Source organism: Ranitomeya variabilis, chromosome 3 (genome assembly GCF_051348905.1).
Source record: "Ranitomeya variabilis isolate aRanVar5 chromosome 3, aRanVar5.hap1, whole genome shotgun sequence".
Classification (NCBI taxonomy): domain Eukaryota; kingdom Metazoa; phylum Chordata; class Amphibia; order Anura; family Dendrobatidae; genus Ranitomeya; species Ranitomeya variabilis.
Genome location: NC_135234.1, coordinates 625,269,780 through 625,283,483, shown reverse-complemented (window position 1 = coordinate 625,283,483; position 13,704 = coordinate 625,269,780). Strand labels below are relative to the sequence as shown.

General features: G+C 42.3%; 1 protein-coding gene across 4 annotated transcripts in view; it reads right to left on the bottom strand.

Moving 5' to 3' along the window:
- Nucleotides 1-13,704, bottom strand: part of CACNB3 (calcium voltage-gated channel auxiliary subunit beta 3) — a 313,828-nt gene that overhangs the window by 42,218 nt on the left and 257,906 nt on the right. For 3 of the 4 annotated variants that reach the window (XM_077297463.1, XM_077297462.1, XM_077297464.1), the window contains exons 3-5: nucleotides 6,629-6,751; nucleotides 5,577-5,692; nucleotides 5,429-5,499 (exon numbers count right to left, since the gene is read on the bottom strand). In XM_077297463.1, coding sequence (XP_077153578.1) covers nucleotides 5,429-5,499; nucleotides 5,577-5,692; nucleotides 6,629-6,751 — 310 coding nt within the window. Of the gene's footprint in view, nucleotides 1-5,428; nucleotides 5,500-5,576; nucleotides 5,693-6,628; nucleotides 6,752-13,704 lie in introns of those variants that run through there. The other variant, XM_077297465.1, reaches the window with a different exon arrangement.

The following is a 13,704-nucleotide window of genomic DNA, read 5'->3' as shown; positions in this document are numbered from 1 at the left end:
CCTGAAACTCCTGCAAGGCCCGCCGCAGGTCTGGAGAAACGGCTGACAATACCACTCCATCCTTAAGGATACCTGTGGGCTCAGAGTTACCAGGTGAGTCAGGCTCAAAACTCCTAGAAAGGGCATCCGCCTTAACATTCTTAGAACCCGGTAGGTATGACACCACAAAATTAAACCGAGAGAAAAATAATGACCAGCGCGCCTGTCTAGGATTCAATCGCCTGGCGGTCTCAAGATAAATCAAATTTTTGTGGTCAGTCAATACCACCACCTGATGTCTGGCCCCCTCAAGCCAATGGCGCCACTCCTCAAAAGCCCACTTCATGGCCAAAAGCTCCCGATTCCCAACATCATAATTCCGCTCAGCGGGCGAAAATTTACGGGAAAAGAAGGCACAAGGCCTCATCACGGAGCAGTCAGAACTTTTCTGCGACAACACTGCCCCAGCTCCGATCTCAGAAGCGTCGACCTCAACCTGAAAAGGTAGAGCAACATCAGGCTGACGCAACACAGGGGCAGAGGAAAAACGGCGCTTAAGCTCCCGAAAGGCCTCCACAGCATCAGGGGACCAATCAGCAACATCAGCACCCTTCTTAGTCAAATCGGTCAATGGCTTAGCAATATCCGAAAAACCAGCAATAAATCGACGATAAAAGTTAGCAAAGCCCAAAAATTTCTGAAGACTCTTAAGAGAAGAGGGCTGCGTCCAATCACAAATAGCTTGAACCTTGACAGGATCCATTTCAATGGAAGAGGGGGAAAAAATATATCCCAAAAAGGAAATCCTCTGTACCCCAAAAACACACTTAGAACCCTTCACACACAAAGAATTAGACCGCAAAACCTGAAAAACCCTCCTGACTTGCTGGACATGAGAGTCCCAGTCATCCGAAAAAATCAGAATATCATCCAGATACACAATCATAAATTTATCCAAATAATCGCGAAAAATATCATGCATAAAGGACTGGAAAACTGACGGAGCATTAGAAAGACCAAAAGGCATCACTAAATACTCAAAGTGGCCCTCGGGCGTATTAAATGCGGTTTTCCACTCATCCCCCTGCCTGATTCGCACCAAATTATACGCCCCACGAAGGTCAATCTTAGAGAACCACTTGGCCCCCTTTATGCGAGCAAACAAATCAGTCAGCAACGGCAATGGGTATTGATATTTAACAGTGATTTTATTCAAAAGCCGATAATACATGGTCTCAAAGAGCCGTCTTTTTTTGACACAAAGAAAAAACCGGCTCCTAAGGGAGATGACGATGGACGAATATGTCCCTTTTCCAAGGACTCCTTTATATATTCTCGCATAGCAGCATGTTCAGGCACAGACAGATTAAATAAACGACCCTTTGGGTATTTACTACCCGGGATTAAATCTATGGCACAATCGCACTCTCGGTGCGGAGGTAACGAACCAAGCTTGGATTCTTCAAAGACGTCACGATAGTCAGACAGGAACTCAGGAATTTCAGAGGGAATAGATGATGAAATGGAAACCACAGGTACATCCCCATGAGCCCCCTTACATCCCCAGCTCAACACAGACATAGCTCTCCAGTCGAGGACTGGGTTGTGAGATTGCAGCCAAGGCAATCCTAGCACCAAATCATCATGTAGATTATACAGCACCAGAAAGCGAATAATCTCCTGGTGACCCGGATTAATACGCATAGTTACTTGTGTCCAGTATTGTGGTTTATTATTAGCCAATGGGGTGGAGTCAATCCCCTTCAGAGGAATAGGAGTCTCCAAAGGCTCTAAATCATACCCACAGCGTTTGGCAAAGGACCAATCCATAAGACTCAAAGCGGCGCCAGAGTCGACATAGGCGTCCGTGGTAATAGATGACAAAGAGCAAATCAGGGTCACAGATAGAATAAACTTAGACGGTAAGGTGCAAATGGAAACAGATTTACCAAGTTTTTTAGTGCGCTTAGAGCATGCTGATATAACATGAGTAGAATCACCACAATAGAAACACAACCCATTTTTCCGTCTAAAATTCTGCCGCTCGCTTCGGGACAGAATTCTATCACACTGCATACTCTCTGGCGATTTCTCAGTGGACACCGCCAGATGGTGCACTGGTTTGCGCTCCCGCAAACGCCTATCGATCTGAATAGCCATTGTCATGGACTCATTCAGACCCGCAGGCACAGGGAACCCCACCATAACATCCTTAATGGCATCAGAGAGACCCTCTCTGAAAGTCGCCGCCAGGGCGCACTCATTCCACTGAGTAAGCACAGACCATTTACGGAATCTTTGGCAGTAAATTTCCGCTTCATCTTGCCCCTGAGATAGGGACATCAAAGTTTTTTCTGCCTGAAGCTCCAAATGAGGTTCGTCATAAAGCAACCCCAAGGCCAGAAAAAACGCATCCACATTGAGCAACGCAGGATCCCCTGGTGTCAATGAAAAAGCCCAGTCTTGAGGGTCGCCCCGGAGCAAGGAAATCACAATCCTGACCTGCTGTGCAGGGTCTCCGGCAGAGCGAGATTTCAGGGACAAAAATAATTTGCAATTATTTCGAAAATTCTGAAACCCAGATCTATTCCCCGAGAAAAATTCCGGCAAAGGAATTCTCGGCTCAGATACAGGTGCATGACAAACAAAATCTTGCAAATTTTGTACCTTCGTGGCGAGATTATTCAAACCTGCAGTTACACTCTGAAGATCCATTACAAACAGGTGGACACAGAGCCATTCAAAGGAGAGAAAAAAAAAAAAAAATTTTCAGCAGACTACTTATTTCTCTCCTTTCTCAGCCAAGGATTTTAACCCTTTAGTGGGCCGGTCAAACTGTCATGATCTCAATGGCAAGAGATCATAGCATAAGCATATATAGGAACTAGCTCTTGGAAGATGGGAACTGAGCTGACCATGAACTAAACCTAACACACAACTAGCAGTGGCCGGGTAGCATGCCTACGTTGATTCTAGATGCCCAGCACCAGCCGGAGGACTAAATAATGCTAGCAGAGGAAAATATTAGTCCTAGCTCACCTCTAGAGAAATACCCCAAAAGGAGACAGAGGCCCCCCACATGTATTGGCGGTGAATTAAGATGAAATAACAAACGTAGTATGAAAATAGGTTTAGCAAATTTGAGGTCCACTTACTACATAGCAGAAGACAGAAAGGACACTTTCATGGTCAGCTGAAAACCCTAATCAAAAACACCATCCAGAAATTACTTTAAAACTCTGGCATTAACTCATAACACCAGAGTGGCAATTCCTGTTCACAAGAGCTTTCCAGACACAGTAACGAAACTACAGCTGTGAACTGGAACCAAAATGCAAAAACAAACATGGACAAGAGTCCAACTTATCTAGTAGTTGTCTAGGAGCAGGAACAAGCACAGAGAGGCTTCTGATAACATTGTTGACCGGCAAGCAACTAACAGAGCAGCAAGGTTATATAGCGACTCCCACATCTTGATGGGAACAGGTGAACAGAGAAGATGAAGACACCAGTTCAATTCCACCAGTAGCCACCGGGGGAGCCCAGAATCCAAATTCACAACAGGAGTCTCTCAGTGGCGCTGGCGTGTGAAGTGGTAAAGCAGGGGTCAGTACTCACAGCAGCAGGTGATTGTATCCCATCCTCGTCGCCAGTTGTAGCATCCACACGGCGTAAGGAATTTAAGAGAGAGTAAGCTTTAACTGTAGTTTATTCTTCTCCTCTTTTCCTCCAGCACACAGCATAACATTTTCTCCTCAGGCTATAACTGAAACTGAAACTAAACTCAACTCCCGCCCTCACTTTCTTAAAGAGACAGATCTAATTCTTATACATTACACATGCCACCTGTCTTATCCATGTTTGTTTGTTTTTCCTGTGCTATGTTGTGCATAAATATGTGAGTCTTCAGAATTTCTTTTAGTCTATGCCTGATGAAGAGACCTGAGTAGTCTCGAAAGCTTGCAATTTGTTACCATCTTTTCAGTTAGCTATTAAAAGGTATCAACCACTGAGGACTCTCAATTCTAAACATTTTTCTATCTACTGGCTAACACGGTACCAAGATATATATCTTTCCTGTACGCCTCATCTAGGAAGCTGTATGTGACTTAAGAACACCCTTCTGGGCAGACTTGGCACTAACCTGTGTGGTAAGCCAAGCAGCAGGTACAGTGGTGCATGAAGTTGGCATTAGATGTGTGCTGGCACAATATGCGTCTATAAAGCACCAAGTTATGTAGATATTCTCGCCTAGAAGCAATGTTCCTGGGGGAGAGCATCTCCTTAATGCCTCCAAAATTGCAAAGTGCCATGATGTTTATATTAGTCACAATGAAAAAAACCATGCATGCTTACATGAAGACATAAGGAGCCATAGTATCGGCTTACATACATCTGTGGGTGCTGCGTTACATCTCTGCATACTTTTGGGTGGTATATACTGTAGCTCTGATAGGAACAGGTGTATGAGACCTCAGTTTAGGTTTGCAGAAGTACAAACAAGTTAGGGAAACAATGAAGCGCAGGGTCCTCAGGGCAACCAGCCTTCGGACATAGTGTGCAGCCACGTCCTATAGGTGAACATCCTGACAATGGACACTGCACTGGAGTGCTCAGTAAAGGTGCCACCATCCCTTCTGCTTTATACATGTGAATGTGACCGGTCTGCTTCTGTAATGCCATACCAAACACAGTGCTGGGATGAAGGTGGCACTGTGCCTGGTAAAGCAGAAGGTGATGAGGTGCTCCAAACAATATTCTCATAATTGATGGCAGTTGCAGCCGATCTCAATCACAAACTGATGGCATACTTTAACCAAAGGCAGGAGTAGTTGCATCACTGTGGCTGAAATACAGTATATACTGTGTTACCCAGAAAAAAAAGATGGAAAAATAAATGCTTCACTGACATAAGACCAGTGCTGTGTTTTATTAATTTCCTCTTGGGAGATTTGTCCTGTATTTGTCGTTGCAATAGCAGCAGAATGAATGAAGTAACAGAGTCATTGGAAGCGATCACAGTTAATAAAGGACACATTTCCTGGTTTGTGCACAGGTAATAACGGACAGACATGAATGGAGCCTCATCCTGACAATGCATTGTACCGACTAACTCAGTACAGCAGGGAGAAAATGAATAAGAGGCAGAAATCGTGAGGCACATTGTCAGAGATCATAAATAGTGATGAGCATAAGTGCTCGGATAAGGTGTTATCCTGGTTTGGTGACCGAGTGTCTTTGGCGTGCTCGAATAATATGTTTGTGACCCCGTGGCTGTTGAACAGCCACAACACATGCAGGGATGGCCTAATAAACTGTAGCCTATCTACTATTTAAAATGTACATTGTTAGTGGGACAACCGCTTTTATGAAAAATGGCCACTGCATTGTTATTATGAAACAGTATTCTCTCCAAAATTATCGTTCTAGGAAAAAAAACAATCCTTACCCATTGATGGGGGAGGCGAACGCCGATTGATTGAGACCATGTCTCCCAAACCAGAAGTGGTACCCGATCGCCTGAATACAAGAAAAAAATATTACTTTGGCAATTAACCATGTGTCTTATTGAAATAAATAAGGAATGTAGAATTTACCTTGCTTTCTGCTCCTGTTTCAGTCGAATGGCCTCTAGCCTCTGAGGGCTTGGAATGAAGGCGATGTCTCCCCCCTCTTTCACTAGCCTCCCGATCCACCAGTCATTGTTGTATTTCTGGGAAATAAGTAAAAAAGGAATGGTAAACTAGGAAATAGGTTATTTTAGTGACATGCTTGCTGTATACGTACACTACATAACCAAAGGTAAGCCCACCTGCCACGACAAGGTGGCCTGACTCAGATGGCTTTCTACACTTAAAGGGAATCCGTCAGAACTAAATGACTGTTCAAACCAAGCACAGGTGCTCAGTGCACCCTTGGTGTAACTGAGCCATTCAGCGCATCTTCCCACCTACTGTTTCCTATCTATTTCTACCCTCCTATTGCAACTATAAAACTAGCTGTCAATCAAGGTAGGGGAGGGAGGTGAAGATAATTGTAAAGCACGTAGGGTAGGGTAAAGGTGCAGTGAACTGTAGGGCCATGCCAAGGGTTCCCCGAGAGCCTTCAGTCATTGAGGTGGGCTTGATCATTTGATTAAAAGATGTGGTAATAACCTTTTATTTATAAGCATCGTCTCTCCCGGGGATCGCATGTATGTGATTTATCTGGAGGAGAGGAGAGTGAAGCCAGCGCTGATTGGGATCACGTGAGATAACAAGGTCACGCAATCCATGGGAGAGGCAGTGCTGACACCGCTAGAGCGGCACCGGCGGAGTGTATAGGTGTTACTGTTTTACAAGGGGGAAACATAGGGCTTGAGAAGGGGTTGTCTGAGTAGTGGAAAACCCCCTTAACTTGTCTTCCTCACTTAAATGGGAGTAAACTGGAAAGCTGAAGTACCAGGCACAGCTGCTCATAAGGGAATGTGGAGAACTGTGCCCAGGTAAATCGATCATATCAATATCAGATCTTACTGAAATGGCCACCAAATACAACATTTGCATCTTTTGCTTCCAATTGTTTATACATAGGTGTTAAGTGAAATAATACATATGATTAGAATACAATATCCTTTCTGCATTTCAACTTCACTTATTTTCATGTTCACCTCTTTGATATGTAGAAAATCTTTGGCTTCAAAGTTGATAGCAGTTCCCTGAACTGGGCATTCTTCATCCAAAGCTCCACAGTAACTGACATTGGTCCTAACGGCAAATGCAACGGGCTTGAGCTGCAGAAGGAAATGGCGTTTAGTAAGTTTCTCATAAATGATTGGTAATGATTATATTATCTTATCATATGATCAGTTATCACATTATATCTGGACTCTATGGGTAGGTTTAGATTTTGTACACAGTGAAAGTCCCCCCATAAAAACATGTGCATGTGATTGTGGGAGGTCTAACCCCCTGTACACCATCAGATAACAGAATGGCTGGATAGGGCAAAGATGGAGAACCAGGTGCAGCAAAACAGGCTAATATGAATCAAGGGTTTTCATATGGTCTTCATCATTTATTGTGACACCGGATATACACTTTTCTAGAATGTTGAAGCACAGTAGCAATTTTCAGGCAAAGTGTATTTTTCCAATAGCAGGTTAATACAGGCATCCAGCAGGGAGGTAATTACAGATTGTGCAGCAAACGTGCAGTTAACTATAGTTCACATCATTCAATGTAAAGAAGCATCCTGTTGTACTATCTGACTTCGTTAAAGCAGGAATGTGGAGAACAACACATTTAAGGCTGATGGATCACTACATTGCTCACCAGAAAACTGCAAATACAACTCAATTAATATTTGTTTTGCACTGAATTGATCATGCTAATGAAAACTAATCTCTAAATCAACTGGTCATTGTTAAGAAAACAGTGATATATGTGGGGATAAAAGCGTACAGCAAACCTCCAGTACCCTTTACTGCCTCACTACAATAAGGAATATGTCCAATCAGCGGCAGTCAGTGGACCAGGACCGATTTGGCGGCTCATCAGTGCAATACTTAACTCCCTAGTTAGAATACTCAGGACTGATTTCTTCACAACTACTCTTCTGCATTAACCCCTGGATGCACATTCTGGTTTGATGTCAGACTGTGTACACTTTGTCTTCTTTTTTGGCTCCTGCTACCTATGACTCTGTTTTTTGGTTCCAATCCTGTCCTTACGCTGGTTTGATATGTTTTTTACTTAGTTTTCTTCACCAGTAAGCAACTACTGTGTTCTACAGACATAATCTGAGAGACACTACAACAAACTCAAGATCCCATTTGACAGGTTAAAGGAGTTGTTTCACTGATAGAATAGGTCACCAATGTGAGATTGAGGGGAGCAGGGTGTTGTACCCCCACTAATCTGCCCCAGGGTAAAATGCCGCTCCATAGAGTACAATGCAGCCTCATTGAGTACAATGCAGCCCCCATAGAATATAATGCAGCCCCACAGAGTATAATACAGCCCCCATAGAGTATAATGCAGTCCCATAGAGTACGGTACATATAGTAATGCACATCCCATATTACTTCAGTATTATGGCCACCACAATTTACCCACTGATTTTTTTTTTTTTAAACATGCTCACCTCTCTACCCATTCCCCCACTGCACCAGTCTCAGCAACGTGTCTCCTCAGCAGTGTGGCGCACGATGAAGTGACGTCATCAGTCATTGCGCCTGTTGTGTCAGACGCAGAGGGGAAATTATGGCAGAGGGAGTGTTATCTTCCATCATTGCTTTCAACTGTATCGGCATGATACAGTGGAATGCCAAATACGGGTTGGCGAAGCCGGCGCTAGTACCGGACCCCCTAACTCACCCAAAAGTGGGACGCCACTGGCTGAGGACCCCCGGAGGGGTGGGGGCCCTAGGAAAATGCCTAGTTTGCCTGCCCCTAATGCTGGCCCAGGTGGCAGGCACTAATGGGAGTACATATACAGTGTCTTGCAAAAGTATTCACCCCATTGGCTTTTTACCTATTTTGTTACATTACAACCTTTGTTTAAATACTTTTGTAATCCGAATTGTGTGTGATGCATCAGCACTAAATAGTCTTAGTTTTTCAAGACAAAAAATGCTTTTCACCTATTCACATTTCAGAGGGGGGGGTGCGGGTTGATTAGATGGAGATACACCAACTTTGGCACTAATGTACAAGGTGTGGGATAGGGGAAAGAAATTATTGGAAATTACCGGTTGTTCCAAATTCACTCCAATATGGAATAACCATAAGTTGGCTGAGTTTGGCAAATTAAAGTGGTTTGGGGGTTGGGAGCTGAGGGGAATACAAAATGGTACACTGAAGAGCTTCACTAAACTTCAACAAGAGTATGAGCTTTCCCGAGCTTCTTTTTTCCAATACATACAATTGAGACATGCGTTCCAAATTCAGTTTTGTGATGCAGCACCTGTAATTCAAAAATGCTATGCCCTGGAATCATTAGCATCAGCAAAGTATACAACTGGTTTAATCTCTAGAATATATCAGCAACTACTGAAGACCCGTTTTAGTGGCCATAATTGGACAGTAAAATTAAAATGGGAGGAGGATGTGGGGCAGATCACGTAAGAGCAATGGAAGGAATTGTTGCAGCATATTCCTTGACTATCCCAATGTGAATCTCAGAGACTCTTGCAGATATACCTCATACATAGGGTATATAGAACGTCAAGCTTCCTTTTTAAGATTGGTCTTCGCCCGAATGCAGAATGCCCTAGATGTGGGGTGTAGGACGCACATTTAATGCACATGTTTTGGGAATGTATTAGTTTGGGCTCATATTGGACAAATACCTTGGCCCTAAAACAAAGGGTTTTTAGGGTACAACTTCAGGTGGCCCATAAGATATGTGGGTTGGGGTATCAGAGAGTCGACAGATTTCGAACCCTCATAAACTATTGGATTATTACGAATACTATATTTCACTCGAAAACTCGTTTCATTGCATTTGTTGGATGCGCAGCCTCCGTCAATCAACTAATTAATAAATGGAATTAATGATAACATTTGGTTGAAATGGGGGTATATATAAAAAGAAAATCAATAAAGAAATTTGAAAATATATGGGGAACCTTGCCGAATGCTCCAGGTCTACCATCTGTTGCATAATTGAGAGGTTATGGCAGTTAAGGGTTCTACGGGAGGAGGTTACAGTATTTCCGAGTGACAATCAACAGGGTTGCTTACAGTCATAAAGTTCAGGGCCGACTCTTGAATGTCAGTAAATTCAGGATATATGTGGTATATTGAAATATATATGTGGTTTATTCTGGTTTGCTATTTGGTGGAAGAGGGGTTGGGGAGAGTTATTGGTTCTTATTTTTTTATAATGAACAATAAAAAAAAGAGATAGAGATGTTTATATAACTGAACAGTGTTTATGTTTAATGGCTAAAAATATTGTGATGACTATGATGTAACCTTAAACTGTTGACTAATATTGTTGTCTTTCTTATCAATAAAAAATAAAAAGACCTGATTTAAAAAAATAGTCTAAGTTGGTGAAGTGAGAAAAATATATGCATTAATTAAATTTATGGGATCAAATAACTAAAAATTGGCATGTGCATATGTATTTACCCTTTTTGCGATGAAGCACATACAAATTTCTGGTGCAAACAAGAGTGTCACATGTCTGTCAGTATATAACTACCTTTTCTGAAAAGCCACAGAGGCTGCAACACCATTATGCAAGAGGCACCACTAACCAAACAACACCATGAAGAACAAAGAGATCTCCAAACAAGTCAGGGACAAAGTTGTTGAGATGTACAAGTCAGAGTTGGGTTATAAAAAAATATCCCAATCTCTGATGTTCCCCGGAACACCATCAAATCCATTATCATCAATTATAAAGAACATGGTACTATAACAAAGCTGCCAAGAGAGGGCCACCAACCAATGCTCTCAGCCCGCGCAAGGAGGACATTAATCCAAGAGGCAGCACAGAGACCAAAGGTAACCCTGATGGAGCTGCAGAGTTCTGAAGCAGAGATTGGAGTATTTGTCCATATGACCACAATAAGCTGTACACTTCATAGATGTTGCCTTTATGGAAGATTGTGCAGAAAAAACCCTTTACTTGCACACAACAATTGTAAGGTTCCTTTTGAAATTGTCAGAAGACATGTGGGAAACTTCCCAAATGTTCTGAGGAAAGTGCTGTGGCCAGATTAGACCAAAATTGAGCTTTTTGCCCACCAAGGTAAACACTATGTCTGGTGCCAAACCAATACAGCTCATCACCATCCCCACAGTGAAACATGGTGGTGGCAGCATTATGCTATGGGATGTTTTTCAGCAGCAGGGACGGGGAAAATGGTCAATGAGAAGATGGATGGTGCAAAATACAGGAATATTCTTGAGCAAAACCTGTTTCAGTCTGTAAGTGACTTGAGACTGGGACGTGGTTTACATTCCAACAAGACAATGACCCAAAGCATACTGCTAAAGCAAAGCTCGAATGGTTTAAGGGGAAACGTGTAAATGTTTTGGAGTGGCTCATTCATAGCCCAGACCTTAATACAATTGAGAATCTTATCCAAAGCGACTAGTAATTGTTGCAAAAAGGAGACTCTGCAAAGTACTGACTTTAGGGAGGTGAATAATTATACTCACTGAAGTTTTCAGTTATTTTGTCCTATTTGTTGTTTGCTTCACATACACAAAAAAGAAAACCAAATGCTTACAGTTGTAGGCATGTCGTTTACATAAATTGATGCAAACCCTCAAACAAACAAGTGAAATTCCTGGTTGGCAGGTAGCAAAACACAAAAAATGTCAAGGGGGGTGAATACATTCTCAAGCCACTCTACAGATGGTAGTACTTCGGCTGATGCATTAGATCTGCCTTTGATGTGGCACTGTGGAGGGAAATAGAACAATGTTGAAAAGAAGTCAGTTAACTTATTGGTGTTGTCCACCTTGAAGGCATGCATGACCCCTCATGCCATGTGTCCTCATCTCAATACATATACAGAAATACAATTTTTGCAATAATTCAAGAATGAAAACAATATGAATTATTTATTGTAATTCAAAAAGTTATATTTTGTGTTAGAGGGTTTATTTCAGGAACTTTAATCTTGATGTATCATGCTTAGGATATGTCATCAACATCAGACTGGTGGGGACAGCTTCACCTACCCCTTGAGACTAAAGGACTCATGAGCTGCAATACTGGACACAACCACTACAAAATCTACGGAGCTTTGCCTGATAAAAGGATTCGGTGTTCACTAGCCCCTTCAATCACCTGATCAGAATACAAAGCTCTTTTGTAACTATTGTTCAACTCAGGAGCAAATCTATTTTTCGCCACCAGATTCAAGACGTACATAAGGGAAAACATGGACAGGCAGCACATAGGCAATGAAAGTAATGCATTAATTTTTTCAAATGTCTGTATGATGTGAATACTGAATTTTACCATTTAATGCCATTTTCTTATTCACTTGGACAATACATTTATATAGTTATACATAGATAAATTACAATCAATATCTAATTGCAGAAACCGGAAATACACTGCAATGTAATTGGTTCATTCACTAAAATAATTCTAAAAGAACCTGTCATGTCCAAAAACATTATTTACCTGCAGGTATAAGATTAATCCTCAAGTAAATAGCATTTAAATCATGTCTGGCAGGCAACTGGAGCAGCAGCTACAGGGAGAAAATGAAGTTGTATGCTCCCTGAAGCCAGTCATCGGGGCGGTACAGAGAGAGGTTACAATCACCGCTGTAATCACTTGCCGGCACTTTGAGGCCATGTGCACACGTTCAGTATTTTTCGCTATAAAAACGTGATAAAAACGTGAAAAAAACGCTTACATATGCCTCCCATTATTTTCAGTGTATTCCGCATATCTTGTGCAAATGTTGCATTTTTTTCCGCGAAAAAAATCGCATCGCGGAAAAAAAAGCAACATGTTCATTAAATTTGCGGAATTGCGGGGATTCCGCACAACTAGGAATGCATTGATTTGCTTACTTTCCACATGTGGCTATGCCCACCATGCGGGAAGTAAGCAGATCATTCATGTGCGGTTGGTACCCAGGGTGGAGGAGAGGAGACTCTCCTCTACGAACTGGGCACCGTATAATTGGTAAAAAAAAAAAAGAATTAAAATAAAAAATAGTCATATGCTCACCTTTGATGGCCCCCGCAGTCTTCCCGCCTCTCAGGTGCACGCTGCCGCTTCGGTTCCTATAGCTGGTGTGTGTGAAGGACCTGCGAAGATGTCGTGGTCACATGACCGCGATGACGTCGCGGTCACGTGACCGCGACGTCATCGAAGGTCCTGCACACACCATCTATAGGAACGGAAGCCGCTGAGGAGATTGGCTGTCTGCAGAAGGTGAGTATAACCATTTTTTTAATTATTTTTAACATTCTATCTTTTACTATTGATGCTGCATAGGCAGCATCTATAGTAAAAAGTTGGTCACACTTGTCAAACACTATGTTTGACAAGTGTGACCAACCTGTCAATCAGTTTTCCAAGCGATGCTATAGATCGCTTGGAAAACTTTAGCATTCTGCAAGCTAATTACGCTTGCAAAATGCTAAAAAAAACGCGAAAAAAACAGGAAAAAAAATGCAAAAAGAGACATGCGGATTTCTTGCAGAAAATTTCCGGTTTTCTTCAGGAAATTTCTGCAAGAAATCCTGACGTGTGCACATACCCCGACAGTCTGCTCTGCACACACACGCTGCAGGGCAGTCTGTCAATCAGAGTGCAGGGGAGTGATTACAGTGCTCTCACTGTATAGTGAGTGATGAGTGTAACTGCTCCTCACACCGCCCCGATGACTGGAAGCAAATGGCTTCAGGGAGAATATAACATCATTTTCTCCCTGCAGCTGTCACACCAGTTGCCTGTTAGACATGGTTTAAATGCCATTTACCTGCCAATCATTACTAAATTCTGCAGGTATACAGCGTTTTTTGTGTTTTTATTTCTCCTTAATCCTATAGTGCTTGCTTCAGGACACTCTTACCTTACCAGATGCCATGCCCTGTTTTCAGACAAACTAGGGAATATGAGTAGACATAAGTGTGAGTATAAAACATATAGATCCTATTGTAATTAGCCATATTAGGATCCAGAAGTGTTTCTAAACCAGAATGTTTAAAACAATAAGTTTATTTATTCAAAAATCAATATATATTGCAAGACAAG